Here is a 27,924-nt window from a genome sequence, read left to right as displayed (position 1 = left end):
AAACACACTGACACATATATGTACATATGTATAGCTTACAATTGTTATTTTTTGTTTGCCATAATGCAACCGTGTCACGCCTAGTCCGCCCCGAACAGCCAGCACGCCGCAGTCAGCCCAGCCACCGTCCAGTCAACAGGTTGTGAGCTATCCAGCCAGCAGACCCCAAATCGATCTCCCATTCCGGATCCGCCAGCAAGCAGAGGCGCCATAACAAACGCAGTCTTCCGCCCCGGCCCCCCGCAGGAGGAAGATGCATCTGCGACGCAACGGCCAGTCGCTGCCCTCGGCCGAGCCAGAGAGTGTGAAAAGGCATGGAAGTGGAAGTGGCAGCCAGGATGATGTAGGCGATGCAAAAGCGCCGGTCAGGCCGCGTCGCGGTTGCTACTTCTCGCTGGCCTTCTCCATTGGATCGATGGGATTGGCGTGCGGCAGCCTGTGGCAGATACCGAACACCACCGACAGGATCACACTGCAGCGTGGACTCTTTCTGACGTCCCTGGGCTTCATTTACTTCGTATCGCTGACGGATTTCTGCAATAAATATCTGCTGGAGACGCGGCGCGGCCAGGAGTTTCGACGCAAGTATCGCCTCATGATGTCCGATGTCCTGGAAATTACCAACAAGTGAGTGCCAGTGGGTGTGTTATCCCTATCCCTATCCCTATGAGGGCTTAACTGGGGGGGTCCTGCTGCGATGTGGGTGTGCCGCCCCCGCTGCTGCTGCTGCTGCTGCTGCTGCATGATGTCGGTGCGTGTCCATGTGGGTGTGCCCTCTATATTCAAGTGGTGTGCGTGTGTGCCTCTGCCTGTGTGGGCGGCATCTCTCGATGCATATCTCTATTGATTTTCTCGCGTCGAGTGCAGCCCACACACGCATACGCACGCAACATCATTATGGTGTATATATTTATGTAGACATATATAGTATATCTGGTATATATTACCGCTATATATAGTATATGCATTATATACAACTAGATCCAGCTGGCCCTGACATTGCCTTGCGGCAGCAATTGTTCGGTTCGGGAATTTCTTGGGCTTTTCGCTCGAAATTCATTTCATCAGCAAAGGCATCGCATGGCATCTCTCTTTCAACCGGGTCAAGGTCTTTGGGCGGCAGTGTCTAAAAAAGGGGGAACATAGAGAGAGAGAGATGCCATGCTGATGGGGCTGCTGCTGGGGGTTGGGGGTGGGTTTGTGTTGCATTCAAAAACGGGTTCTGGCTTCAAGGCAAACATGTGTCTCTCGCGCAGTGAAATCATTTTTTATGTGCGACTAGGGAAACGGTTCTTAACCGGTATTCGTCATCGGGTTACCCGGTAATCTCTCTCTCACTCTTCCTCCTCTCCTGCTGAAAATTTAATATTCGAAATTTTGTTTACACTTTTGGAATAGTTTCTATCCATCCATCCCCCTGGCTCTGGCTCTGGCTCTGAGTGTTAATTAAACTGTGTGTAGAATGATTTAACGCGCTTAAATTGAGTTGCCCCCACCCCATTGCTCCCTCCCTCTGTCAGTGCTCTATTCGAGAGTGAGCGAGTGCGATCTCTGGCTGAATGTTGATTACATGATCTGTTGATAGCACCAGCACCGACCGAACCCAACCGGCTGATGTTATACAACTCGATCTCTGTGTGCAGCTAGAATTTTGTTCAATCATCCGCAACGAGATAATGCCGTGCCCGTGCCATTAAGGCAAATCATACGTGAATCTTTAGCACTCTCTCGCAAGTAATACCGAAACAGCTATCTCTATCTATCTGCTGAGTTTCATTGAAAATATCATCATAATTCCCATATTAATGACTCATTCACAGAACCCTGTCTGTGCGTTTGTACGTCAGTCTTGTTAGAGACTCAATTTTATTTTGGCTTGTAATATGATTCATTTGTGCAGATAAGTTTTTCTATGCAGGTGTTCAGTTAGATTGCTAAATGTACATATCTTTTTGTGATCAAAGTGGCTTCATTTCCATTGCCATATTCCATAATTTATCGCCTTACTTATCGATAGTTTCCATTGGAGTAATCGTTGCAAATTTGTATGCGATTTCAGCATTTTTTTGATCATTTGATTAAAACTAAAATTTGTGAACTTGCTCGAAATATTTAGAAACTTTTCGTACATATTTTTGTACTGCATTAAATACTTAAATTTGATCACAATTGATCAATTCCTATCGAATAATCGTTTCAAAATTGTTTCTTTAGTTTTAATATGATCAAAATTGATTAATTCCATTCGAAAAATCAATGGGAAATAGTAGTTTGGAATGGATCTTTAATATTTTTTGGGGGCTTCTTCAAAAACAATACCAAAATTGTATTTGCAAATGAGTTTAAAGTATTTGTCGTACCTAATATACGGAGTATTCTGGTATTATATTACGGGTCACTGTTATAATTCCAACAGCCCCAATTCACATCCGTCTTGATAAGACAATCAGCAAAGCCCTGGCCCTGCCTATCTCTGCGGCTCTACAGCTGCCCCTTCCTCCCGTTCCTCTGTCTGTCTATCTCCTTCTCCCTATGTGGAACGAACCCCATCAATTTGTATACGTGTGTGTCTCTCTCTTATCGGAATCGATTAAGGTCCTTGTGTGAGTGAGCGCGAGTGTATGAGTAGATAAGCGTCACGTTGTGTTTAGATGCTTACGGGAAAGTGGCCATGGCCACCTGCCACCCGCCATCAGCCACCAGCCACCAGCCACTAGACTAGACACTCGCCAAACCCCCCAACCACTCGTCACACAAACTACTCGGCACTCGCCATACCCCACCGCTCGTGCCACTCGCCACTCGGCATAATCAAAGTCGGGGTGTCTCTATATAACAGCGTAGAACAGCTTGCCGGAGGAGGAGAAGGAGGAGGAGGAGGGCCTTTAAGTGCCATTGTGGAACAAAAATTTGCTTTCCACTGCCTTTTACCCGAATGTCGCCTTGACATTCATCATAAATCTTAATTAGACACTCTCTCGCCGGCCGTTGTTGGGATTTCACTTCCATTCGGACTGTACTCGATTTTCGGGCCCGACCCAGTAACCGATATCAAAATCATATTCACATCCAATTGCCTTTGATTGTCGTGAATTTGTGGGTACATACCCAAATACTCGGAAGACATATTAGACACCAACTACATATAGCATGTATATAATATGTAGATAGAATGTATATAAGGTCGGACCACACACATTGTCACCTTTTGGGGCCATTCATTAGCTAGAGCCCCGCTGGTGGTGATTCTAATTGGAACTAATGTCTCTATTCGATACGACAACGACATTTCTGTTTGCCACGGTTTCTGTTTGGTCTCGAGTCCCCCGAGTTCGAGGGCCTGTTTGAGTGGTTATCGTATCGTTCTGTGGGTTTGCCACAGGGAGGGTTGGGTAGGCCGGCCGAACGTCAAGGTTCAATGGGCACTTTGCACGGTATTTACGAGGCGGAATCACGTCTAATTGAGTACATTTGTATGTAGAATCATTTATGTATGAGTAGGCGCGTTACAGTGCGATTCATTATTGATCAATTATACTAATCACGATTAAAATAATTGGAATAATTTTGAGTGGCAACCAATGAGTTGTTAATTCGAATAATTGTATGATAATTCATGATGGTAAAATCGGTTTTTACTTGGGAATATATTGAAGAGCAGTAGACTGGGCACTGCCCAGTAGTTTCCCATTTCGAGTTTCGATCCATGACAAATGGTTCGAGCGTGATGCCTCAACTGTGACAATGAAGTGTGATGCACTCTTGGGACGCACTGTACATTTTGATTGAGCACAAAAAGGGGACCAGTTGTGTGTCTAATTAGTGACTACAAAAAGCCACTTTGAACCTGTTGAGATGAGCGAGCGGAGCAGTGCACGGCACACGGCCCCTGTCTGTGCCTCGAGCAATCTACGTATCAACTCGAGCACTTGCGACAACATTCTATATAATGGCGAAACAAAGACTAATATAACTTGATGGCGGAACCTGAAACAGAGATGCATTAATCAGATTAACAATTTTGTTCTGCCCTTTGCATGGAGTTCACATAAGCTGTACCCTGGGGGAATATTATATTTGAATGTAACTTTGGGTGTCTTTTGGGTATTTTGTTGGAGCTGCTGCCAGTCTTTCACTTTCCCCATTCAATGCCCAGCCAAACCCACAACTAATCCCACGCTAATGACAATCACACATTCAGCTGTGCCGCCCAGGGGGCGATAGCTGCGGCCCTAATGAATGAGCCCAAGTGGCCCACACAACCCCTGACCTTTGGCAGGTGCTGCGCCCCCTGAAGGCGTGAGGTCATCGTCAACAAAACAACGAAGAAACCGAGCAGAAAACTCCAAAATTGTGGCCCAGAAACTGAACTATTTAATCGCTTTGAAAAGTACAAATCGAATGGGAAAACTGAGTGGCGGAATCCTTTATTTGGTGGAGAACTTCTTCATTTTATTTGTGCTCTTGGTTTGCTTCTTGCTGCTGGACAGCTTCTTCGGGGATTTGCTCTGCCCACGGACTGGGGCTGGCACTGGCACAGGCTCTGGCTCTGGCACATCGATCTTAAGCTCTGCGCTGCCCGTCAGTGGGATGCTGCTGCTGCTGCTCTTGGTCTCCGACAATTGAAAGCTGACGGATTTCTGCACCCTCTCCACCCTGTCCATCGGCTGCTCCGTGTGCTCCTTCTGCTGCCGCTGAGCTTCAACCGGAGAAGTGCGGCGCTTGTGTGCCTCTCCGCCCGCCAGTCGCCGCATGAAGCGGACCGGAGTATGATAGGAGATCTGGGCACCGGCGATGGATTCCAGACGCGTTGCCTCCGGCTTATAGTCGACCAGAACCGAACGCTTGGGCGGAAGAAGTCGCATCGATGTCCTGCGCTTCTGGGGCTTTGCTCCTGGCACTTGACGATCGGTTCTAGCCAGTTGACGATTTGATTTTGCCACTTGCTGATCGCCTGATGACTCTTGAGGATCTTTTGTCGTCTCTTGAAGATCTTTCTTTGACTCCAGGGTTTGCAGTTCCTTGGACTTGGGCTGCGGCTCGGTCTCGGTCTGCGTCGGATATGGCATTTGTGTGAGCAGCTGCAGCATGGGCATGTACTTGCGATCCAATTTGAGTGTCGGCTCCTGGAATGGCTTCGCCTCGAGCTCTTCCTCTGGACCTAACTCTGGCTGTGGCTCTGCCTCTGCCTCGGCTGCTTTCAGTGGGTTCTCGTCCATCTGCTCTTCCTTCTCGCACTGCTGCGCCTTCTTTTTCTTGATTCGCTGGCCGCACGAGTGCCGAACGGTGGGATTGAGACTCTTCACAAGCGACTGGTGCAAATAGCGCACGGCCTGCGGCTTCTTGCCCCGCTTCAACGGAATGGACACAAAATACTGATAGCTCATGTCGATGCCATCCTCGGCAGTGCGCGGCACCTTGTGCTGTGCCTTGCGCACTATTTTCGAGTTCGTCGAAGGAGGAACAGTCGCTGCTGGTGCCGCAGACTGCGATTGAGATTGAGGCCTGGCCATGCTGACTTGGTTCAGCTTAGGCCTGGGTCCAGGCATCTTTTGTGTGCTCTTTGGGGGACAACTCCTCGACAGACGCTGCACCACGGGTGGCGGCTTGGGTGGTTCCGAGACCATCAACAGCACACTGGTTGGCTCCTCGAAGGGATCAGCGTTGGCTCTTTGTTGCTTCCTGGAGCCAGCCCGGGCCTTTGCATCTGTCTGCTGCTTGGACTCGGTTGCAATCGGTGGTGGGGCATTGGGTATAATCTTGATCACCGTCGATGTTAGCTTAATGGCCTTGGAGCTGCCCGCAATAAGGCGTACCTTGGACCATGCTCTGGCCTCCTGCTCTTCTGTTTCTTGGGGCTGGCTGGTGCTGCTCCAGCTGCTGTGTGTCTGGCCAACAGTCAGTTCCAGTTCGGGTTCCACCAGCACTTCCGATTCGATTGAAGTCTCGCCCAGCGGCTGCGTTTCCACCTGCGTTTCCCTGACCATGGTCTGCTGCTCGAGGCGTTCCTTCTTCGCCAGCAATGGCCATACCTGGGCCTTCTTGAGTGCCGCAACCTCCATGATCCGCTGGCTGGGCACGATGTAGGTGCGCGACTCCAGCTGGCGGCGAGAGACAACGGCAGAGAGCGAGCGACTGCTCGACTGCCGCACTTTGTGCTCTGCCGAGTCCGAGTCGCTGTCCTGCTCAAAGTTCTGGCACGGACTCATAATCCATTCGACCACCGGATGCTGCAATTTTCTACGCCGAACGGATGGAGCAGGAGCAGAATTTGCACCTGGAGCTACTCCACCTGGACGACGTGCGGCGGCTGCTGCTGCTGCTCCAGCCAATTGCTTCCTTGCCTTTCGCTGCATGTTCGTCTGTCGTCGTCTCTCCCCGCTGAGCGCCTCCAAGGGGGGCCGCCTGGCCGCCACCGGAGGATACGAGCCCAGTCGAACGGGCGGGCACACATACTGGCAGAACTTCCCACTGCGTTCGCCGCTCTTCTCCATCGCCTTCGACAGCTCCGTAAAGTTCGAAAACATTTCAAATTTTAATGCCAAATGCGTTTCAGCTAGAACCTCAATTTTTGTCTGTATTTTTTGTGAATTTTCGTGTTTTTTTTCAATGTTTCTAAAAGCGCTTTAAATTTTGAGAAACTTTTAACGAATGCTCTAACATTGTTGATTTGTTGAGCAGAAGCGTAGTAATAACAAATAATACTGTGACTTGCCAACGGGCGGAGTGCCATTCAAAGTTTCAACCAAATATCGGCCTACTTGAAGCTCAACAAATCGATGCCTTTGCAGGACAAGTGGCAGTCCACGCCAGCCGCCGTTGTGCCTCTGCGGAGTGTCGTTAGAAACAGCATGGGGCTTGCCGACCCCCGTAGCTGCCACAAAAGTGGCTACTTCAGCGAAGCTCTGGGTGGCCTTTAAGTTCAAACACACAAAATCTGTTCAAGCTGCAGCTAAAATAGCGATGCTAGCGATGGCACTTATGTCAATACTATCGATATCGATCAGCGATCACTTTGCCAAACGTTCGCTTGTGGGGGAGTCACGCGCTCAGGGAACAACGATGATTGTTCTTTGTCTCTTGAATTGTTATTGTGAAAAAACTGAGCATGCCTGCGCTTTTGATTCAACTTTAAACTGAGAGAGAGACACACAGACACAGAGAGAGCAATCCTTGAAGCTACTCCTGGAGCAAAATTAAACGTAAACATCCATCATCAGGTATCACTGTAGTAGAACTAAATTTGCAATGTGCACCTCGCACAACTGTGGGCAGTGGTGCTGCCCGGCACGGGCACAGCGTCCGGAGCAGCTGATGACGGTGATGCCAGAGCGCAAGTGCTGCTCGGTGGTCAATTGTTTGCACTGCAAGGAGGACACACGCCACGCGTGTCGATGTAGTTGCCATCGCAATCGAGCGATTCTGCACTCGCTGGCGCTGCTCTTCCGCTGCAGCATCCACTACGTGGTGTCCACACTCTGCCGACTGGCGTATCTCGAGGCACAGACGTTGATGGAGACTGGCAGCAGCAGCAGCCGCCTGGATGGCGTTAAGGCGCCGTATACGGAGGCGCAGGATCTGGCCATCAATGACAGCATCTACGATCGGTGCGGCGAGGCCACCGATCCACTGGACCTGGACAATGCCTACAAGGTGATGCGCCTGATGTTTCTCACACCGGTGCTGCAGCCGGACCAGTACAGTTGCCTCGTCTGGATGCTGCAGAAGCTCAATGCGCGGGCCAACGGCCGAGTTAATCTCGATTGGCTGATCTACACGATCGCCATGCTGCGGCTGGATGCGTTCGTGTGCGGCTTCTTGCGGCAGGATGCCCGAGCCGCGCGTCTCTACAATGCCCAGCTGTGCCGGCGCTTCTGTCAGCCCAACGGCCCCGTGCACATCACCGAGGAGGAGGCCATACTCCAGAAGCGCCTGCGTGAGCGCAAGGCGAAGGCGAAGGCACGTGGCCGAGCAGCCACAGAGGCCTACGCTCGGAAGCGTGGCGATCGCAACGCTCCCCTCTACTGCACACGCAGGCCGATCGAGGAGACTGCGTTCGTGCGCTACTCTGGCTCCCCCGTCAGCCAAACCGCCAGCAGCCAGAAGAACTCGGTGAGGCTGCCACGCATGAGCAAGTCGCCGGGCGCTGGCTCCGGCGCCTCGGAGAAGGACTCACGTCGTGCCTCACGCAACTCCAACAGCATCGGTTTACGCATGCAGGGTGGCACGCCAAAAGAATAAAATTCTAGTAAATTGAGGAATTTCAATGCCTTGTTTCCATGCCAAAATATTCGCCACAAAGCACTCAGCAAACATCAAGGAGCAGCTCACTCCCATGATCCACTCAGAGCGGGTCTCAGGAATATCAACAATCAACCGACAAGAGTAACGGACAGCAAAGAAATGGAGGGAAGACATGGCACCAGGTCTCTCTCTCTAGCAATCCTCTCTGTGAGCGAGTCTAGTGACACCAGAGTAACGGACAGCAGAGTAACGAGAAAGGCACAGGCAGGAGCAGGAAACGATCAGGCACTCGGGATAGTGTCGCAGTCCTCGAGTTGGATCTTGGATCGTTTATTCTTTTAATGGGAATGTTGACCTATTTTTGTGTTCTGTGTTTTGAAACGCTGTATGGCTGGGGCTGAGGCTACGTCTACGGCTACTCGTTGGTGGCATTCAGGCTCTGTGTGGCCGTGGTCTGCATTTGGGTGTGGGCAGATATTCCTGAAGTATTTGCTCCTCCAGCAGGGCATTGTAGGTGGGCGGAATGACCAGCGGTGTGGCTGGAAACCGGCGACGTGTTGCAGTGGGTTCAGGCTTCATCTCAGGCAGTGGGCAGTGCGAAACGCCAGTGTCCTCGCTCGATGCCATGGACGGTAGCGGTACTCGATATCCGTACAATCGCTCGTCGGTGTTGATGTTGGAATGTGTGTGAAAGTCCAGATCGGAGTGGATCGAGACTGGCGGCAGTGGCCTTCGTTGCAGCTCCTCCTCTTGACCTCCTGGCATTCGCGCCCTCGTTGTGGCTCGCCACGCCAAATTGCCGCTGGATGTGGGCACAGCGAACAGGGACAGGTGGCAGGGACTCCCCTCGTTGTCCATGGCTGCTGCTGCTGGAGGCTGCGTGTAGCTGTTGAAACGCCTGTCACGGGCCACAAAGGCTGCAGGGCATGTCCTCGCTCGCTGCTCCCAGCTGTCATAGCTGCGGGCTGCCGCTGCACCGCGATGTGCCGTCGCTTCTGGTGGCTCCACCGTAAAGTCAAGCTGCTCCTTTGAGTAGTCCATGGGCTGAATGCTGGCCCTCACAGCCTCTCGCTCGCTGGACTCGTCAGCAATCGAAGCCGTGGACTTCCTTGCGCATCTGGGTCCGCCCAAAGCTTCCACCAAGCCCCTCAGTCCCAGTGCGGCCGCGGTGATGGCTCCGGCGGTGGCTGCACCGCCACCCTGTCGCTGTGTTGTCCGTTGTCTGCTGCCGCGATGGTCAGTCCTGCCGTTGTGTGGCATCATATACGATACCGGCGGCTGTGGTGCATACTTATGCCAATTATTTGGCAGCTCCTCCTCCTCGTCGTAGAAGGGTCTCGTCTCGGACACAGATCTCGGTATGCGCCAATTCCATGCGACATTATTCTCGTGCTGCGTCGGTGGCTGCTGCTGGCGCTGATGTAGGAGCTGAGCTTGAGGCTGCGGCTGGCGTTGGAGATGGGAATGGAGATGAGGTTGAGCCAGTCTCTGAGGCTGGAACTGGAGCTCTGGTTGTGGCTGTCGTTGCTGACGCTGTGCTTGCCGCTGAGGCTGATGCTGATGCTGATGCTCTTCCCGACGTTGCTCCTGCCGATGAGGCTGACGCTGTGGCTGCCGCAGTGCCTCTTCCTGTGCCTGCCGCTGTCTCTGTCGCTGTGACTGTGGCACCGCATAATTCTGATTGTTTAGCAGCTGAGGCTGAGGCTGTGGCTGTGGCTGCTGCCACGGGGGATGTGGCGGTGTCTCCCAATTGGTGCATTGATAAGGCACCGCGGGCACACGATACGCGTAGGGATCGTGCGGATCTGGATACTGCCATTGATTCAAAGGATGTTCGATGCGCATGCCAGGATGTAGCACGCTGCCGGAGACCGAGCGACGCGTTTGGTTCCATTTTGGACCCTCATCGACCTCATAGCTGGGCTCCCCGAACCACACATGCTCCTCGCAGGGCTCCGACTCAGGCTTCGGCTCCGCCTCCGTTTCCGGCTCCTGTTGCTGTTCCTCCTCCTCTTCCTGCTCCTCAGCTGGCTGCTGCTGCTGCTCCAGCTCCTGTTCCTGCGCCTCGTTGACAGACCAATGCTCCTGCTGCTCGGCAGTTGCCGCCGCTGATGGCTTCGATTTCGGTGGATTGTTCTGCTCGATGCTCAGCATAAACTTGAGGCAGCGCCGTCGCATCTTGCCCTCGTAGTAGGCCTCGGCCCGTGGCCTGGCGGTGCGCAGTGTGAGCGGCGCATGATTGTGCTGCAGCCACTTGGGACTCCGCTTAGCCTCCCGCCTCGGCATGAGCGTGTGCTTCAGATCCAGCGGCTCGTTGCTCAACAGCTTGGGTATCTTCTTGCCACAGTTCATGGGAAAGTTGAGGGGACCAGCCCCAGGAGCAGGACTAGGCCTAGGACCAGCAGCAGGAGCACCCATCATTGGGCCATAAACAGCCGCCTGCTGCTGATGATGATGTTGCTGCTGCAGCTCGTAGGGCATATAGAGACTCGGTTCGTTGTGGTTTTGGTTTGGATTTGAGAGCTCCAAATCGTGTTGCAGCTGCCTCTGTGGCGTCTCCCTCTTCATCTGCATTGGAGGAGCATCCCTTTGTGGCTGCTTCATCGGAGGAGCTGCCCTTTGTGGCTGCTTCATCGGAGGAGCTTCCGCTTTCCTTTGTGTCTCCCTCTGTGTCTCCCGCTGTGGCTGATTCACTGGAGTCTTCCTTTGTGTCTCCCTCTGTGGCGGCGGCTGCTGCTGCTGCTGATTTCCCCATCTGGCATCTGGCATCGCCAGCACCAGCTGCTCCTCACTGGCTATCGATGGTGTTGGCGTGCAGGGACACGCAATGGTCGTCGTATTGGAGCTGAGCGCGCGTATCGAGCAGCGTGAGTGACTCGATCGTAGGCTCGCGCTCATCATACCCTTCAGCCCGGCATTCTCATCGTACCACAATTTTGGCTGCGTTTCCGTGTAGTAGCGACGTCCCTTGTCTCTGGTCTTTTGGGGGGCTGCTGCTGCTGCTGTTGCTCTCCCTCTTTCCCTTTCCCGTTCCCGTGGCGCTGCCTCGTTGTGGGAGCCCCTGCGGGAGCTGGTGAATCCATTGGCAATCCAACGCAATGCTCCACTGCACGGCGGTCGAAGTTTGTAGGAGCGGGACAGGCTCTTAAGCTGCTTCTTCGATGTGGATCGCTGCTGCTCCTGCTCCACGTTTGGCCGTTCCTGATCGTCCTGATCATAGCCACCCGCCTGCGAATAGAAGCCCTCCTCCTCCGGCACAGTGCGCCAAAAGGGACAATCATAATTGTGGCAACTGTCGCAGAGCAGCACTGGCTCCTCCTGCTCCTGCTGCTTCTCCTCTGGGATCCATTCGTGAGGATTTTCTGCAGCTGCTGACTGTCGCCCCTCCAGCCATTCATCCTCACGTGTTGCCACTGAAGGCTCCAGCTGCTCTCCCTCCCTCCAGCCGGGGCACTGCTCGGGGAATGCCTGTGCCCGTTCTTGTTGCTTCTGCCAATTGGGAAAGTCTTGGGGCTGACTGCCACTCGTTGCCGCATTCGAATAGGAATATTTTCCGCACAGACATTCACTTGGATACGAATTGGATGGATTAAGCATCGCCACGGAGTGCTCTTGCTGCTCATGGATCGATGGATATTCCTCCTTCATAGCGCTGCTTGACACCTGGCGATGGTCTGCAGTCGCCGTTCCCATTTCCACATCTCTCTCCTGCCTCTGTGTCGCCGCTTTGTGGACTCTTCTCGTTCTCACGCTTCGTGTGGGTGAGGCTGAGGATCCTCTTTCCACGTTTCTGCTGGCGGGATTGCGCATTCGACTTGGACTCGGATTGCGACTGGCGCTGGCGGTGGGACTCGATGAGTTGTAGTTGCCACGGGCCACGGATCGCTTCCTGCTTGCACCGATCCTCGGGCAGTTGGTGCATTTTCTTCGCTCCGCCTTGCAATTGCCGCTGCACATGGCCGAATCCTCCGGCAAGCTGCTTGCACCATCCGAAACATCTGTGGGCGCTCTGGACTGTCTGGCAGCTCTGACCTCTCTGGACTGTCTGGCATCTCTGGAAGTCTTTGTTTGCCTTGCGGCGACGGCAGATGGCGCACGTTGGCGACTTGGCGGCCGGGCAGCTGCGTTACTTCGCGGCGACACGCGTCGTGCTCGGGCCGTGGGTCTTGGACTGGGCTCTGGCTTCGGGCGGCAGGCGGTCTTCTTCGTCTTGAGGCAATCGTGGCGGGCCCGCTTTCTGGCCACCATTTTCATTAGCTGCAGATAATCGTTGGCCAGATAGCACGCCCTCGTGCCGTGTTTGTTCACCTTCAGGCAGAATCCCTCCACAAACGAGGATGTCTGCTCGTCCCTCAGCCTCGTGCCGCCTCCATCCGCTCCGCCCTTGATCTGTTCGTTGCGCTCCAGGCGCCTTCTGCCGAAATTCTCATTGACAAAACGACGCTTGAGCGGCCTCGAGCTGCGCTTCTGCAGTGTCCAAATGGCCGATGAGGGGCTGCCGTCGATGTTGCAGGCCCCCGCCTGGCTGCGTTTTCTCATGCAGAGCGTGCCACAGCTGGAACTCGAATTGGAACTGGAACCGGAGCAGCATTCACAGCTGTTGGAGGGTCTCAAGGTGGTGGTGCTGCAGCTGCCGCCTGGTGCCTCCTCTGATGGCTGCCATTCGGGTTGCGCTGCTGTGGGTTCTGCCTGTTGCGGCTCCTCGAACTGCCAGACAGCAGGCTCATGGCCACACACACCCCGCATATGATATGGAATGGGCGGTGGTGCTGCTGCTTCTCTGTGGTTGCCCTGCTGCTGGCGACGCATCCGCTGATAGCTTGAGTTGTGGCTGTACAGCAGATGGCGGCCGGAGCGCAGGCAGCGCCTGCAGAGGCCAGAAAATCCACCAAAAAATGTTTGAGCCGGAAAGGGATTCTTCGTTGGCGTTAGGTCTCCAGCGCGCTTTTTGGATTTCTTTTCTTTATTTTTTGATGGTTTCTCCTTCTTTTCCTTCTTCGCTTGCTTTTCCTTCTTTGGGCGTGGCTCTTCATCATCCTTGAGGGGATCCTTGGACCAGCAGGAGCAGCACTTGAAGCCGCTTTTCTTTTTCTCTGGCTCCCTGTTGCGGTTGGGTTGCTGCTGCTGCTGCTCCTCGGGCTCCATGGGTGACTCTTGCGGCTCCTCCTGCGGCTCCTCTTGTGGCTCTCTTGGCCATGGCCTTGGCCTTGGCGTTTCCTTGGGCGCTGGCACTGGAGCTGTAGCTGTAGCTGTAGCCGTAGCTGCTGCCGGTTCCTGCCTTCGGCTGGGACATGTCTCATTGCCGCAGGGCGCTTTCTCTTCTACTGGAAGGTACTCCGATGCGGAGGGCGGCAGCTGCTGCATGGAGGCCACTGCATGCTCCGCTGCATGGACCGACTCATCGCCCAGGCACTGCTGGTGCTCCGGGCTCTCGTTTGTCTCCTCGCAAATGCAGCAGGGCGCCGACTCGCCCCAGTGCCGCATGGAGATGCCGTAGAGCGGACAGCTCTCGGTCATTGCCTCCTCGTAGCGCTTGAGCAGCCCAAAGAACTCTGGCGAGATGCGGCGAAAGTGCTGCGGCTCGAGGCGACGCTGCGGCGCCTCCCGCAGCTCATATTTGCGGCGCAGGCACGGCATCAGCGGCTCTGTGCGCCGCGTCGCCAGCTGGCACTCCCTGGACATGGGCTGGCCGTCGCTCTGGAACAGCGACTGGCTGGGACAGCGGCACAGGCAGGTGCAGCTGCTACGCCGCACAATGTGTCGTCGTCGTCGAGGAGGAGGAGGAGGAGGACTCTGACCGCCAGCTCTGCTCCTGCTCCGGCTGCTGCTTCTGCCCTCGGGCCCACATGCTGCCACATTTGGCTTGCACTGCGTGATGGACCGACTGCTGGCAATTTCCTTGCCCAACCGCCACTGCCGCTGCGAATCGTCTCCAACTGGCACTGCCTTTCCCCTGCTCTTGCTCCTGCTCCTGCAGCCGCATGTTGGCCTACCCTGCAGCCGTCCCTCCCTCAACCGGCCTTGGCTCCGCTTTGTGGCCGGGCAGTAGCAGCGGCTCTCCGCCAGCCGCTCCTCTGGCGCATCCAAGTGGATGCCGCCGCAACGATCCTCCTGATCCTGCTCCTGCAGCAACTCCTCCGGCCCGATCTTGTCCAGGAAAACCTTCTGCTTGCGAAACCAATCGGTGGCCAGATCCGGCACCAGCATGCGCTGCTCCTGCTTGCGTCCACCGCCGACAAACTGCTCCAGAATGCAGGCACTCGGCCTCCGGCTGGCCCTCACGCACGGACAACTGCCGCCAGCGGCGGGAGCTGTGGATGTGGCCACCTGTTGGTGTGGCGGAAAGTCAGACAAGGTCTTCTCCAGATACCGATTGAGGCTCTGGCGCTGATGGGCCTGCGCCTCGGCCTGCCGTGCGAGCAACTGACGCACGGGGCAGGCTTCGACCGCCGGCGGGCATTTCCTTGCTTCCATCTACCGGCCGCTGAGAATTGGGTCTATGGATTTACTCTCTGCTTCTGGTGTCGTACTGCAAATTTTGATCTATTTCCGATAACTGAATTCCGTCGAAAGTCGAAGGTTTTGTTTTTATTTTATTTCAATTTGACGTAAAGTTCGACGAGTCAGATCCGCGCAGGCGTGGAGCTCTCGTACAAATGTTCCCTAAGCGAAGGGACACACACAAGTAGCGAGTGAGAGAGAGCGAGACATGATACTTATCTTATTTATTTTTCTTCACAGAATCGTTTCGGCCATTCAGGCATCATTCTCCTTCCTGGTGGGTCTCATTGTCTGCAAATCGACATGCACGAAATCCTTCGTTTATGCCTCGCACTTTCTGATGGAGGCCTACGGCTGGTTCGGCACGGCATACTTTATGTATGACATTTGGTCCATGTACAAGGTGCACACCCAGAAGATAGCCGACAAGCTGCATCTGTTGCGCCTGACCAAGGGTCAGGCACAGGGCCATGGCTCGTCGTCGATTGTTAATGGTCATGTGAGGAGCCATTGCGAGGCAGGAGCCAATGGCCGTGCGTCTGCGGGTGGCAACAACAATGGCAGCACACCGGGCACACCGCACGAGATCTGTGACTATGATGGGGCCTGTGTGCAGATACCCAAAGACGGCCGCTGGGATTTTCTCAAGTATGTGCTGACGCATCCGGTGATGATGATCCACCATGTGTTTATCGGCACCTTTGGCCTCTTGGTCGTCACGGTAAGGCTAACACTTGATTCGAATGATGAAACATCTCCTGATCCGCTGATCTCCTGTCGTTGCAGTACATTCGTGGCGGTGGGCATTGCATCTACAGCTACATGTTCATGATGGAGTTCTCGACTCCGTTCGTGTCGCTGCGCAGCATACTGAGCACAATGCGGCTGAAGGAGTCGCGTGTGTACATCGCCAATGGGCTGCTCATGCTGGCCACATTCTTTGTGTGCCGCGTCTGCATGTGGCCGTATGTGATGTGGCGCTACAGCCTGGCCATTGAGGCGGCCAGCCTGTGGTCGGCCATGAGCGGCTTGCCGCGTGGCTGTCTGGTCAGCATTGCCATACTCTTCTTGCCGCAGCTCTATTGGTTCTATCTGATGGTATTAGGCGCACTCAAGGTAAGGTGTTCATCTCTTTGTGTGTCTGCCATCTCGCTCATTTCTGTGTGTGTTTTTCGCAGGTGTTTCTGCCCAAGCGGCGACCGCCTGCTACACTGAAGAATGGATCAGGAGCGGCTGTAGCAGCAACTGTAGCAGCAGAAGTGACGGCCACAACAACTCCCACAAGTCCCACCGCCATAATAAATGGCAAGAACTAGTGCAAATCGAGGATTAGTTTTGTTTTGTTGTTAAAAGCTAAGCGCATGGAAAGCTCTAGGCTCTAGCTCCTAGCTCCTAGCTATTATGTATTTATTTTGAGGCGCAGCTAAGTGTATGTCCCCCCCATCCCGTTCCCACAGCTGTTACTTATTGTTTATACAACTATACGGGACCCCCAGTACCACCCACGTATAATCCTACACTACTATGGAAACCAACTATAACCGAATAACCAACGAATTAAATGCGAACAAGGATATACCGAAGAGACAGACACACAGGACACACGGGACACACGGGACACACACACTGGAGCGTGCAGACGGATATTTAGTTTTTAAACAAAAGACATTATGTACTAAACCAACAAAAAACGAAACGGAGAACACACAAAGATCAAATTTAAACTACATTTTAAAACAAAACGAAAAGCAACCCAAAGTGAAGCGTAGAGAAGAAACTAAAATATGTGTTGAGCTTGCCCCATGCCCCATGAAACCCACCTCAGCCCCAAAACTGTTGCATTCTATAATTGCTATGCTAAAAGAAAATATATATCTCTATATATGTATGTTGTTAAGCGCAAAAGAAAAACCCACTAACGAACCGATGGGAGAGGCGAGCTTAAGTTCTGCATACAAAGAAACCTTGTTAATCCTCTCTATGAAGAATATATATTATGTATATGTTTATGTGTATGTGTATGTTTGCAAAAGCCAAAGTGATTAGTAAGATTTATATTCCATTTGTTTTGCACGCCGCCAAAAGAAACCCCGAAACACGTTGAATGTTTCCTTTTGGGCAGGCAAATTGTTGAGTTTCTTGAGTGTGTGTGTGTGTGAGCGTATGTGTGTGGTGGGTTGGGGTGAGTTGAGAGCATGCACAAAACTATATATCTATATATACACAAACATATATCTACCATAACGACACTATATAACTGTTTGGCATGAGCAGGAGGAGGTGCTCTGTGCTCTGTTTTATTTGCGGGGGAAGTGTGTAACAAAATCAAAGTTTTAATTGAGCTTACGACAAATTGTAATTGTATGTGTATGTAGTTACCTATTTATATTTATTATGTGCCCATATATACACACACACAATATATGGTATGGTTTTGAAGACCGATCGATGGTTGTTCCGTGTGGCTTATTGCCAACGCCAGACAGAAAGAGAGCGAGAGAGTTACATATATAGATAGATAGGAAGACAGACAGAAAGAGAGAGTGGTAGTGGAGTGAAGTGGGTTGCGGCAGGCAGTAGCAGCAGCAGTTTCTATGTATATGTAGATGGTACCTAACCGTGTGTGCATTCTGTGCTAAATGCTTAGCTAAATGTATTTACAAACTAAAAAACAAAAATTAATCCCAGCTGTCGCTATGCACACACACACGCATATGTATGTATGTGTCTGTGCATCTGTGGACCGAATGTATTTTTGTGCCACAGTGAAACATTTGCTTGTCTGTTTATGTTTGTGTGTGTGTGTGTGTCTGTGATCTGATCTGGGCAGCATGCACTGCAGGCCGGCGAGTTACAGAATAAAATTGCTAAAACGTTTCAAACAACAAACAAACAAAAGCATCCCAAAAAACGAGTAATTATTTCGGCAATCACAGTGTGGCACGTTTACTGCTGGGCAGACTATCGCTCTCATCATCGCTGAGTTCACGTTTTCGCTTCTTCTGATGCTCCTCCACCAGCTCGGAGATGAGAATTTTATTGCCCGTCAGCTGCAGCCAGTGGATGTACTGCAAGCGGTAAATGATGATTGAGTAAAGCATGAAAAAGGGGTTGGAGGATCATTCATGTACCTGCGTATTGGTGCGCACTCCCGCCTCATGCAGCTTCGCCTCGATGTTGTCCAGTCGCAGCTCGGACTTGGCCATGTGTCCATCGTTTTTGGATATGTCCAGCAAGTGGCGCACGCGCTGCCGCATCGTCTCAAAGATGATGCGCCCGATGACATGGTTGCGATCGTAGGGCGTCAGATAGCGGCCAAACTCGTAGAAGTACGGATGCAGGCGCCCCAGTTCGATGTGCGTCGTCTCCGCCTCGCAGACGGCCTTGTGCACATTCTTGTAGATATCCGGCACGGAGACGGTGAAGTAGGCATTGTTCACCTTCAGTTCCTTGATATACCACAGCGGCAGATTGACGGTGCGCCCCGGCTCCAGGTCGTCACCCTCGGCACCGGCGTCCAAAAAGCCTGCAAGCCAAGAAAATGCAACAAAATTCGAAGAGATTTGACAAATCTCATTTTACGTACCCATGCGCTGTAGCTTAGTGTTGACCTTGCATTCGACCTTCTCCTGGGTCACAAATATATCCTCGATCGAGTAGTAGTTTGGAAAATAGTTCATTGCGGCTGCCTCTTGGGTTTTCTTTTCATTTATAATCAAAACAAAAGAAGAACTCAGTTTGCGCGGTAACCAGGGCTGCACAGCAAAATACCAAAAATCTGCAAACGAAAAATTAGCGTTAATACCACATAATGCCAAGGTATTTGCGTAATTAAATGTTCCAATTAAACAATAAACTAGGTAAATTATGTTGAATTGTTATTTGGCAGTTGCAGGAACCATTTTGCGCAACAAGGGGGAAGTAAAACTATGTCTGCAGGCTACCTCGTTGTGCCGGCCTGGTAGTGGGTGGTGGAATTTCCAACTAGCACTTACCTTTTCCCGTTGGAATGGGCCTTGTATGGGCCCGCACTGCGCGAAGAACTGCGTGGTGAAATTATCTTTTGAAGTGCCACTGAAACGTTTACTGCCTTTCTGCAAGGCTTCCCGAGGCACCGCACACGTTGATTTACGACTCCCAACAGGCGTACTACCAGCTGAGACATGGGTGCATCATGGTTGCTTATCGTGCTGTCCGGCCGGTCCTTGCAAGCGCTTGAGACGCTCAATCATAGCGTCCCAAACGCTTGAAGGGACCGGCCAAGCAGCACGATAAGCAATTAAGATGCAGCCATGTCTCCGCTGAGAGCAGCAAAACTATTAAGTTTGTAAGTCCTTTTGTCGTCTGTCGCCTTCCTTTACAATCTGGAGTCTAATTTAGGATTGTCAAAAAAATATCAAAACATCGAATATATCGATATTTTTTCAGTGATATATTTAATATCATTTTGATATTTAAAATAAAAAAAAATATCATTGATATGATATTTTTAAAATATTTGACAGCCCTAAGTCTAATTTGAAATTTGACTAATAATGACTGCGATTCGGTCTACATCAGCACTGAGTGTTGGTGAACATAGTTTTGCCTCAAATAGTGCAAACGCTCTTCGACCGATTGTGGAGCGCAGACGGCTACCAACACTGATTTAGCAACACAAAGCTCCCTTGCTTCTAGAAACGGAGATTTAAATAAATAATAAGGTATATAATCCAATAAATATAAGTATTTATTATAAGCCAAATTGATTCCTCAAGCGTATTAAATTATTGTTTCAGTGTTAAAAGTAATTGCAAGCTGGTAATATCAAATAGAACATCAACATCGAGGAATATGATTTAAGACTACGGTATATTTATGTATATTTTATAATGAAGAGGTATATTTCGGTATATGCCTGTGGGCTTGACAGGTATATTTAATCGATAATCACGTGGTCACACTGTCTAAAACTTGCCGCGGGTCGGTTGTGTCCGTTTTCGTACATCGTATTGTTTTGTTGGTGCGCAAGTCAAAGTGAAACCGCAACGGAAATAGTTAATAACAATGTTCGTGCAAATTCAAATATTTTCTTGATTTTTTTGTTATTTTTATTGCCAGTGGTTACTGCTATTAGCTGCCCGGGTGTGCAAGTGTCTGTGGTTGTGTGTGTGTGTCTGCTGTCTCGCTTTGTCATGCACATTTCAAATGCAAGCGCATCTCTCTAGGGGCCCAGTGTTCGTGTAGGTCAAGGTGAGGCAGCAGCAGCAGCAGCTGCCTGCAAGCACCGTTAGTTTTTCAGCCCCTCTTCTCACTCGCTCATTGAATATGCAGTATTCAATCAGTGGGAAACGGTGTCAGCAGGATGTGTGCACACAAGCAGCAAAAGCAAAAACAAAAACAAACACAAAACGGAGTACTCCTAATCCTCCCTCCCTTCGCGCCACTTGCATTGAAACCCTAAAAGTCAATAATTGCTTTGCAGTTTTGTTTGTTTTTATTTATTTTTTTCTTTTTGCAATTGCGAGTGCTCTCGTTAACCGCTCTCTCTCTCTCTTGTTCTCTCTCTTACATTCTTTCTATGAACACCAGATTCCGTCACCTACGAGAGCGATAAGCGCAGCTAGATAAGCACAACCGTAAATAACGGTTCAACAGTTGAAATAATTAGTTAATGGACACGATCATCGCTTAGTGGCAGCGGCTAAAGCAGCCGATAAGTAAAAGCGGCAGCACCAGCAAGTTGCAACTGCAACAAAACCAGACAAAACGGCGTTTCTACAGCAGCGTCGCCTCTTCGGCGGCGGTAATGTGTCATCAACATCAATGAAACATCAGCCGCCGCCTCCTCCGCTGCCCTTAACGCAGCCCCCCTCGCTGAGTGGTGGTGGCGGTGGCAGTGGAAAGGTTGCTGGAAGTGGAAGCAGCAGCAGCAGCAGCAGCATGGTGGCCAATGCCATTAGCAGCCTCAATGGCAACGCCAACAGTGCCAACAGCAGCCAACCAACAAACAACAATCACAACAACAACATCATTAGCAGCAGTCGCGGCAGCAGCTTCGAGGCAGCAAAATGTCGTCCACCCCTCTACCCGAAACGTGAGTAAAATCTCTCTTTAGGGGTGCGGGAATGCAGCTAACAGTAGCCTAAAATAGTTAACGAACGGTCGATGATCTGCCCAAGATCCGTTCGAGCCATAGTGCAGATCTTTTCAGATCTTTCTTCTATTACGTGGACGCACTTCATGGGCAATGGGCAATAGGCAATAGCTACTTACTGCAGCCGTTTTCCCAATCCAATCCGATTCCAATCAAGCAAAAGCATGGAAAGTCGCCCGTCGCCAACTTCCTTTCCTTTTTTGTTTTGTTTCGTTTTGCTTTGGGCTTCGCTTTCGCCTTGCTTTTAGACGTGGACTTGTACTTGGTCTGTGGATTGGGGTCTCAACTCTGGGGGCTCTCTGTGTCTAGCTCAACTACCTTTGGGCTGGTTTGGTCTTTTGGAGTTGTAAGCTTCAAAGCCAACGGCCCATATTTGGTGGGCGTAGACTTTGTTTTTATTATTTTCGTATACCCTTGCGGAGAGACACTTACAATTATGATCAGCTGTTTGTAGCGCAGCGCGGGCCGTTCGGTCTTAGAAGCTACGAACGTTCTGCAAAGAGTATGAGAAGTTTCGGTTTCGCTCCTTTTGTTACTTTCTAGCTGGCACGCCGCACCCAATTGCAGTTCGCTCGGCCCTGCCGATGGCAGTGTGTAGGGTGTGGGGTGTGGGGGGAAGGCAACGTGACCGCAGCTAACGGTACTCCTGGTTGACATGTCGTTAGTGTTCGATGAGCATTTGTGCCGCTGTCGATCGGCCCTCCCTCCTTACACGGCGACTTGGGCTGACCAAGAACAGACAGCGGCAAAGCACTGTCAGTGCCCAATGCCGTTGGCCCAGAACATGATAAGATAAACAATATTTAACCAGAGTCTCAGTTGAATGTTAGTTATTTATTTATTAAAGCAGTACGAGTGCGAGATGAGTGCGAATAAACATGGGACATGGCTATCGGAAGCGAATCAATTGATTGGCATAATGTTCCCATTGTTTTTAGTTTTTAGTTTTTAGTTTCGCAGTGGGCAAGTTGCAATTAAAAATATGCAGCATTATTAGCATTTAAAAGTTCATTAAGAAGCAGCCCCCGAACAGCATTCATTGTGATGCCAAATGAGAATGTGTTCCTCGTACACACATGTTCCCCACCCCCATTGTTCTTCCTCTTTACAAAAATATTGTGGGGGCGTTTGCCAGAGTTTCGGAATGGGAATGGGAATGGAATTTTCATGGCAATTAGGGAAATCAGTGCATAGAGCTGTCAAACTGGGGAGGGAATACAATGAAAGGGGTTCTGGGAGGGAGTTGGCTGACTGTGGCACACATTTTGGTTGTTGAATATTATAAATAGAAATGGAAATAGAAATGCATCGGAAAGTGAACGAATGTCAAGCACGGAGGAGACCCACAAAAGCCACTCAATGGTGTTGGATTATACGATAATACTGTGTGTGTATTCCCCCCACCCCACATTCGCACCGTGTGTTATATTTTCGTAGAGTTCTGTTAAGTTCATTCCGACATAAACAATTCGTGCCTTAAATGGAAGAAAACACCAACGGAATTCTGAAATTGAATCGAAAATCCAAAATCGAATGGATATAAAATGTTCTCTGCAAACTGGGAATGTGGCAACCCGCTGCTATACCCTGTAGTCAGACTGGGGCATAGGTACTGCCCTACTGCCACTTGAACACAATATACCCTTGGCCCTCCGCCAACTGCTGGATGTACAACATGCAAGAAATGCAGTCTAAAGGAGGCTGGCTAAAAGGTGCCTGAAGAGCAGCAGAAGAAGGCAGGAGAGCTGCTACAGCAGCAGCTACTTCAAATGCCTTCCAATTGTTTGAAAGTTTTCAGCGTGCCGCGGGCAGCGAGCAGCCCAAGGAGCTGCCATCAGCCAGCAGCCAGCGGTGTTGCAACTATTTATGGAACAGTGCAGCAGCAGCAAGGCCCAAGCGATTGCCCTTGGCTGTGGCTACCTCGTTGCAGTTGCTGTCTGTCTGTGTGTCTGTGTGTCTGTTTGCCTTTTTGTTTGTTTAGTAAATGCCTTTGGAGGCTGCCTGGGGCCAAGCTAAACCGATCCGAACTGGGCTGAAACCCAATGCCAAGCGATGTCGATGCACGTTCAATGGCTGCAACGAGAGGCACTTCGTTCTCCAGCACTCTAGCACCACCCCGTCTCATTCCACACTGCCCCGTCCACCACTGTGCCACTCGTGCGTTCAACAAGACACTCGAACTGTAGCTCCATCTCCAGCTCTAGCCTCTAGCCTCTAGCCTCTAGACTGCTGCTTGCCACATCTCGAATTGAACTTAATTGAAATGAAATTGAGATGCCGCAAGAGGCAAAGAAAAAGGCACACACAGGCAGCGAGAGAGTGGAGCACTGAGATTGCAATTGATGTGTCGCCATATGTTAAATGGTCTGTCATAAATGCTGATCGAGATCGTGTTGAAACATTCCCCAAGACCCCAGATCTACCCGATAAATGCTCAAGTGTTTGACACCCATCAAACCCATTTCCATTTTCATTTTCATCTTCAACTTCATCTCCCAGTCTCTGAGCTCACAGACCCCAGACCAAGACCCAGACCCACCCATGACGCTGACAGCGATAAGTCTAGTCAATGAACCGCACCAAAGTGGGGCCATGCACATCCATCCATTCCCATCGATTCCATACCCTACCCTGGGTCAGCGGAGGGGAATAAGTTGAAAGATAAAAGAGATATGAAAACTGCAACGCCCACACAATAAACTTTTTTTCACTCTCTCTCTCGCTCTCGGATAAACAAAACGACAATGGGCAGAGGCAGCCCCCCCACCCGGATAAAGATCTCAAGCAGACAGAGTGACGGGGGGAACAGCGACCGAGCGGCCTGATTTATAGAATTGAGAGCTCAGATTTGTTGTCAGATGTGTAGGAGGAGCCGCAGCAGGAGGCAGGGGGGAATTATGTTTAGTGATTGGAGTAGATGGGAGGCTGGAGGCTGGATGTTTTCAGTTGCAGTGCAGCGGCTGGGCTTTGAGGAGTAAAGTTGAGGCGAAGCACCAAGGGATTTCCACACTGCCTTTTATTTGTTTACAAATCTGTGACAATCTGCCAGTGAATGCTCTCATTAGCCGTTTATTCAGTGCCCGATTTTGCACATTTATCTGCCAGATCTACACACATCTGTGGCCAGTGGACAACAAGTGCCGCTATCTCTCGCTGCGCACCCAAGACCTGAATAAACAAATACAAATACCAGCTCCAGCCCTCTGCAAGTTCAGGCTTTTGTTTGTGCCAAGCGAAACGCAGCAATTGCAAAATGTTTATCCTCGCGAATACCCTGAACCCAAAGTGGAGCGGTGGAGGAGGAGCAGGTCGGGGGAGCTGCTTGGTCAGCCCTTTAACTGTGTCTGGTGTCTGGTGTGCCTTTGATTTCCTGTTTCCATCACGAGCCATCGATGAGTGTGTTGCGACGCCTCAACAGCAGCTTCGTGCGTGCTTCAAGGGGTTTGTAGAACGTTTACTCGTTTTTTTTTGTTTTGTTTTTAGGGGTTGTGAGAGGGTGCAGCAGCAGGCCTGCACTGTGGCTCCCTGCACTGTGGAGTCGGGGTGGCTCTTCCCCTTGGCCTTGCGTTGCCTTGCCTGGCCTGGCCTGGTCTGGCCCACTTGGCGTGCCGTCAACTCGATTAGATGTCGAGCAAACGAGCCAAAGCAGCGTCAGTACGTGAGCGGAAACAATGAACTGTAACTGTCTCCCGTGGCGGCCACCCCTTACACCTAGGTGTGTGTGTGTTTGTGTGACTGTCGAGGGGTGGGTGGTGTGTGTTCCTGTCAGGGTGAACAACTTCCCAGTTGACCAGAGCTGCCGTATGCCCGGAAAGAAGATCCTTAAAGTACCTTCAAGCTAACAAAAATGAATTAAAACTTGGAGCATAAAATAAATGTGCAGAATATTGTAGAATTAACTTTGTGAAAGATTTTCTGGATTATAGAAAATATTTTAAAACTGAATCGATCGTTTTTTGGGTGTCTCCTGCTGGTGCGGCTCTTTGGACAGTCTGGCAGCACCGTAAAACCGTTATCTTCTGCTCGTGGCCTCCCTGTTTTAGCGTAGTGGCCAGGCCCAAAACATTTTCGGGGTTTCCACTACTCGTAGTTTGTGCGGCGCACGCGCTGAGAGAGACGAAGTGAAGAGAGCATTTTATAGTGGGGTAGAACTAGAGGCCCAAAAAGCGGGCGATGGCCATGCGATGGCGTTGCCACTTGTTCAATGTAACATCCCTAAGAGCAAGAGAGAGAGACATAGAGAGAGAGGTTGGTCTATTACATTTTTTGGATGCTTTTAGGGCAGTTTCTTCGCTGGCAGTTGCCACTCGCCTTCCGCCTACTACTTACTGCTTTTTACTGCCAACAAAAACAATAAAGTGTTCAACTCAACTCGGGGATTTTTCATTGCAAAACAATGTTGCAAATTTGCTTATAGAAAACCAAACAAGCGAAAGGCCACAGACCAAAGGAAGAGGCGTAGGGACCGTGAAAAACAGGAAGGAAAATTGCGTTGCTTTTCCCCCCCAAAATTACGCTTTAAGTAGGCTGTTCGGTATACACACGAATCGTAAGAAAGGGAAGCACTAGGAAAGGGATCAAAAGACAAGAAACAGGAGCAGCAGAGACCTACATCCCCACCCCCCCAACACCCATCAAGAGCCATGTGTAAGTAATCTCTTGGAGTGTCACTCCACACTTGAAAGGCTCTCCCATGCGCCTGGCATTGCATTTGCCTAATGAGCCACTGATGGAGATGGAGATGGAGTTGCACAGAGAGAGAGCGAAAGGGGGAGAGCAATCCTTGAACCGATTAACTCATTTGTGCACTTTGTGTGTGTGTTTGCTCCTTGCTTTTGCAGCCAAGACGCCTTCGTTTGACAAGGACCGTGACTACATTGGTTTCGCCACGTTGCCGGAGCAGGTGCACCGGAAGTCGGTGAAACGTGGCTTTGAGTTCACGCTGATGGTGGTCGGGGAGTCCGGCCTGGGCAAGTCGACGCTTATCAATAGCCTGTTCCTGGGCGATCTATACAAGAACCGCCAGATGCCCAATGTGGAGGAGCGCATCGAGAAGACGACACGCGTCGAGAAGAAGACGATGGACATTGAGGAGCGGGGCGTCCGGCTGCGCCTCACAGTGGTGGACACGCCCGGTTTCGGGGATGCCATCAATTGCGAGGACAGCTGGCGGGTGTGCACCTCGTACATCGATGAGCAGTTCCGTCAGTACTTTACCGACGAGAGCGGACTGAATCGGCGCAACATACAGGACAATCGGGTGCACTGTTGCCTCTACTTTGTTCCGCCCTGGGGGCACAGGTAAGACCCAGAGCTGACAAGCAGCAGCAGCAGCAGCGGCAGCAAGACCAATTCCCTTTTGATCATTTTGCAGCCTGCGACAGATGGATCTGGATCTGATCAGGCGATTGCATCGCAAGGTGAACATTGTGCTGGTGATTGGCAAGGCGGACTGCCTGAACAAGCAGGAGGTGCGCAAGCTCAAGGAGCGCATACTGCAGGACCTCGAGGACAATCACATACAGCTGTACCAGTTCCCCGAATGCGACTCCGATGAGGACGATGACTTCAAGCAGCAGGACCGCGAGCTAAAGGCCTCCATACCGTTCGCTGTTGTCGGTAGCAACACAATTCTGGAGGTAGCCGGCAAGAAGGTGCGCGGCCGCCAGTATCCATGGGGTGTGGTCAATGTGGAGGATCCGGAGCACAGTGACTTCATTAAGCTGCGCACCTTCTTGATATCCACGCACATGCAGGACCTAAAAGACACCACACAGGTGAGCCACACGACCCGACCAGCAGGATGAGCCCTGTGCGCATTTTTCTTTGTGACTGACTTTTGATTTTGTTGTTGTTGCAGGATGTGCACTATGAGAACTTCAGGGCGCAGTGCATCTCACAGATTTCGCAGCATGCGCTGCGGGAGCGCGGCAAGTTGAAGCGCGACTCGATCAGCTCGACGAACGGCTTCGATGCGGCCATTTCGGAAACGGACCGGCTGCTGCTGCAAAAGGATGAGGAGATCAGACGCATGCAGGACATGCTTACGCAGATGCAGGAGAAGCTCAAGCAGACGCATCTCATGGAGATGAAGAAGAACGACAGCGTGATCGATGTCTAGGCGGAACGAGAACGAGGGAACGAGTTAACGAGAGAGAGTTAGGAATCGAGCAGGGGACGTGTGTTCGAGCGTGTTCAATTTTTCACCTTGATATTGATAAACTATACATAAATACAATACATACATACCTATATGTATATGTACATGTATATGTATACATACATATATTTATGTATATGCGATACGACTTATACGACACACATCTGATACACATGTCCCATCCTGGAGCTGCAGCTGCAACCAAATCAATTTATTAAGTTCTTAAGGCTCTGGCACTTGTTCTTGCTCCTTTCGTTTAATCTTTTACAAATGTAGCTACGATAGACAACGAGTCACGAGACACGAGAACGGTATTAGCAGCACAAGACCAAACGACGGCACAACAACCAAAATGCAGAGAATTGAGCCAGCCCCCACAGCACCTTCTCCCCGCGAAGCCTGTCCCCAGTCCCATCCCCAGTTTTTAAGGGTTGCAAATTGCAGTTTATCTGATACATTTATAGTATATATATTATTTTTTTTTTCACTAGAATTATTATGTAACTATAGCCGCAAAACCGCAAAAAAAGAAAGAAGGAAAAACCAAACATTAGACATCCATTTTGATGATATTTTGATGTGACAGAACCGAACCGAAAGTAAAGTATTCTAAAGCGTAACGAATCGAAGAAAAGATATTGAGTGTGAACCGCATTTCCGCAGCAGGGCGATTACATATTCGTCATAATATTTAATCAGTACGGATATTATACCAAAGTCTTAGGGAGTTTCAAAAACTTGACGAAATAACAAAATGAAGATACAAAATACAAGAAAAAGATACCCACAGAGGCACTTAGAATCGTTACAGAGACAAGACATATAGCAAGAAGGTTTTTTTTTTTGTTTTGTTTTGAATTTGATTTACTTTTACAATTGTTTT

General features: G+C 50.8%; 4 protein-coding genes across 7 annotated transcripts; 2 read left to right on the top strand and 2 right to left on the bottom strand.

The window, feature by feature from the left end:
- Positions 1 to 218: 218 nt before the first annotated feature.
- On the top strand, positions 219 to 16,751 carry LOC117903401 (ceramide synthase). Its single transcript, XM_034815396.1, has 4 exons — positions 219 to 627; positions 14,986 to 15,466; positions 15,532 to 15,861; positions 15,924 to 16,751. Exons 1-4 carry the CDS (start codon positions 254 to 256, stop codon positions 16,059 to 16,061), a joined length of 1,323 nt encoding a protein of 440 aa, XP_034671287.1. The 5' UTR covers positions 219 to 253; the 3' UTR covers positions 16,062 to 16,751.
- On the top strand, positions 246 to 27,811 carry LOC117903400 (septin-5). Of its 3 annotated transcripts, XM_034815393.1 has the most exons (5): positions 246 to 324; positions 20,549 to 20,821; positions 25,723 to 26,182; positions 26,256 to 26,658; positions 26,742 to 27,809. In XM_034815393.1, exons 1-5 carry the CDS (start codon positions 315 to 317, stop codon positions 27,000 to 27,002), a joined length of 1,407 nt encoding a protein of 468 aa, XP_034671284.1. In that variant the 5' UTR covers positions 246 to 314; the 3' UTR covers positions 27,003 to 27,809. The 3 variants fall into 3 exon arrangements, with proteins under 3 accessions (XP_034671284.1, XP_034671286.1, XP_034671285.1); XM_034815395.1 differs by lacking the exons at positions 246 to 324; positions 20,549 to 20,821 and adding an exon at positions 19,684 to 19,793 and having other exon boundaries at positions 26,742 to 27,811; XM_034815394.1 differs by lacking the exons at positions 246 to 324; positions 20,549 to 20,821 and adding an exon at positions 25,510 to 25,528 and having other exon boundaries at positions 26,742 to 27,811.
- Positions 4,352 to 6,736, bottom strand: LOC117903398 (mediator of RNA polymerase II transcription subunit 15). Of its 2 annotated transcripts, XM_034815386.1 has the most exons (2): positions 5,029 to 6,736; positions 4,352 to 4,998 (listed from the first exon to the last, which is right to left on the bottom strand). In XM_034815386.1, the coding sequence occupies exons 1-2, from the start codon at positions 6,525 to 6,527 to the stop codon at positions 4,428 to 4,430; spliced, it is 2,070 nt and encodes a 689-aa protein (XP_034671277.1). In that variant the 5' UTR covers positions 6,528 to 6,736; the 3' UTR covers positions 4,352 to 4,427. The 2 variants fall into 2 exon arrangements, with proteins under 2 accessions (XP_034671277.1, XP_034671276.1); XM_034815385.1 differs by having other exon boundaries at positions 4,352 to 6,734.
- Positions 17,004 to 19,103, bottom strand: LOC117903402 (probable DNA replication complex GINS protein PSF3). The gene is made up of 4 exons (XM_034815397.1): positions 18,741 to 19,103; positions 18,332 to 18,523; positions 17,877 to 18,271; positions 17,004 to 17,813 (listed from the first exon to the last, which is right to left on the bottom strand). Exons 2-4 carry the CDS (start codon positions 18,423 to 18,425, stop codon positions 17,676 to 17,678), a joined length of 627 nt encoding a protein of 208 aa, XP_034671288.1. The 5' UTR covers positions 18,426 to 18,523; positions 18,741 to 19,103; the 3' UTR covers positions 17,004 to 17,675.
- Positions 27,812 to 27,924: the final 113 nt, after the last annotated feature.

Source organism: Drosophila subobscura, chromosome A (genome assembly GCF_008121235.1).
Source record: "Drosophila subobscura isolate 14011-0131.10 chromosome A, UCBerk_Dsub_1.0, whole genome shotgun sequence".
NCBI classification, from domain to species: Eukaryota; Metazoa; Arthropoda; class Insecta; order Diptera; family Drosophilidae; genus Drosophila; species Drosophila subobscura.
This window is presented reverse-complemented; position numbering and strand designations above follow the sequence as displayed.

What these genes read in the sequence shown, in the direction of transcription:
- LOC117903400 (XM_034815393.1), top strand. An exon ending in TCCACCCCTCTACCCGAAAC is followed by an intron (nt 20,822 to 25,722) that starts GTGAGTAAAATC and finishes TTGCTTTTGCAG; the next exon opens with CCAAGACGCCTTCGTTTGAC. An exon ending in ACCTAAAAGACACCACACAG is followed by an intron (nt 26,659 to 26,741) that starts GTGAGCCACACG and finishes TTGTTGTTGCAG; the next exon opens with GATGTGCACTATGAGAACTT.
- LOC117903402 (XM_034815397.1), bottom strand. Translation starts at nt 18,425, where the DNA reads ATGAACTATTTTCCAAACTACTACTCGATCGAGGATATATTTGTGACC. An exon ending in CACTAAGCTACAGCGCATGG is followed by an intron (nt 18,272 to 18,331) that starts GTACGTAAAATG and finishes CTTGGCTTGCAG; the next exon opens with GCTTTTTGGACGCCGGTGCC. An exon ending in GAGTGCGCACCAATACGCAG is followed by an intron (nt 17,814 to 17,876) that starts GTACATGAATGA and finishes TACCGCTTGCAG; the next exon opens with TACATCCACTGGCTGCAGCT.
- LOC117903401 (XM_034815396.1), top strand. Translation starts at nt 254, where the DNA reads ATGCATCTGCGACGCAACGGCCAGTCGCTGCCCTCGGCCGAGCCAGAG. An exon ending in GTCCTGGAAATTACCAACAA is followed by an intron (nt 628 to 14,985) that starts GTGAGTGCCAGT and finishes TTTTCTTCACAG; the next exon opens with AATCGTTTCGGCCATTCAGG. An exon ending in TTGGCCTCTTGGTCGTCACG is followed by an intron (nt 15,467 to 15,531) that starts GTAAGGCTAACA and finishes CTGTCGTTGCAG; the next exon opens with TACATTCGTGGCGGTGGGCA.
- LOC117903398 (XM_034815385.1), bottom strand. Translation starts at nt 6,527, where the DNA reads ATGTTTTCGAACTTTACGGAGCTGTCGAAGGCGATGGAGAAGAGCGGC.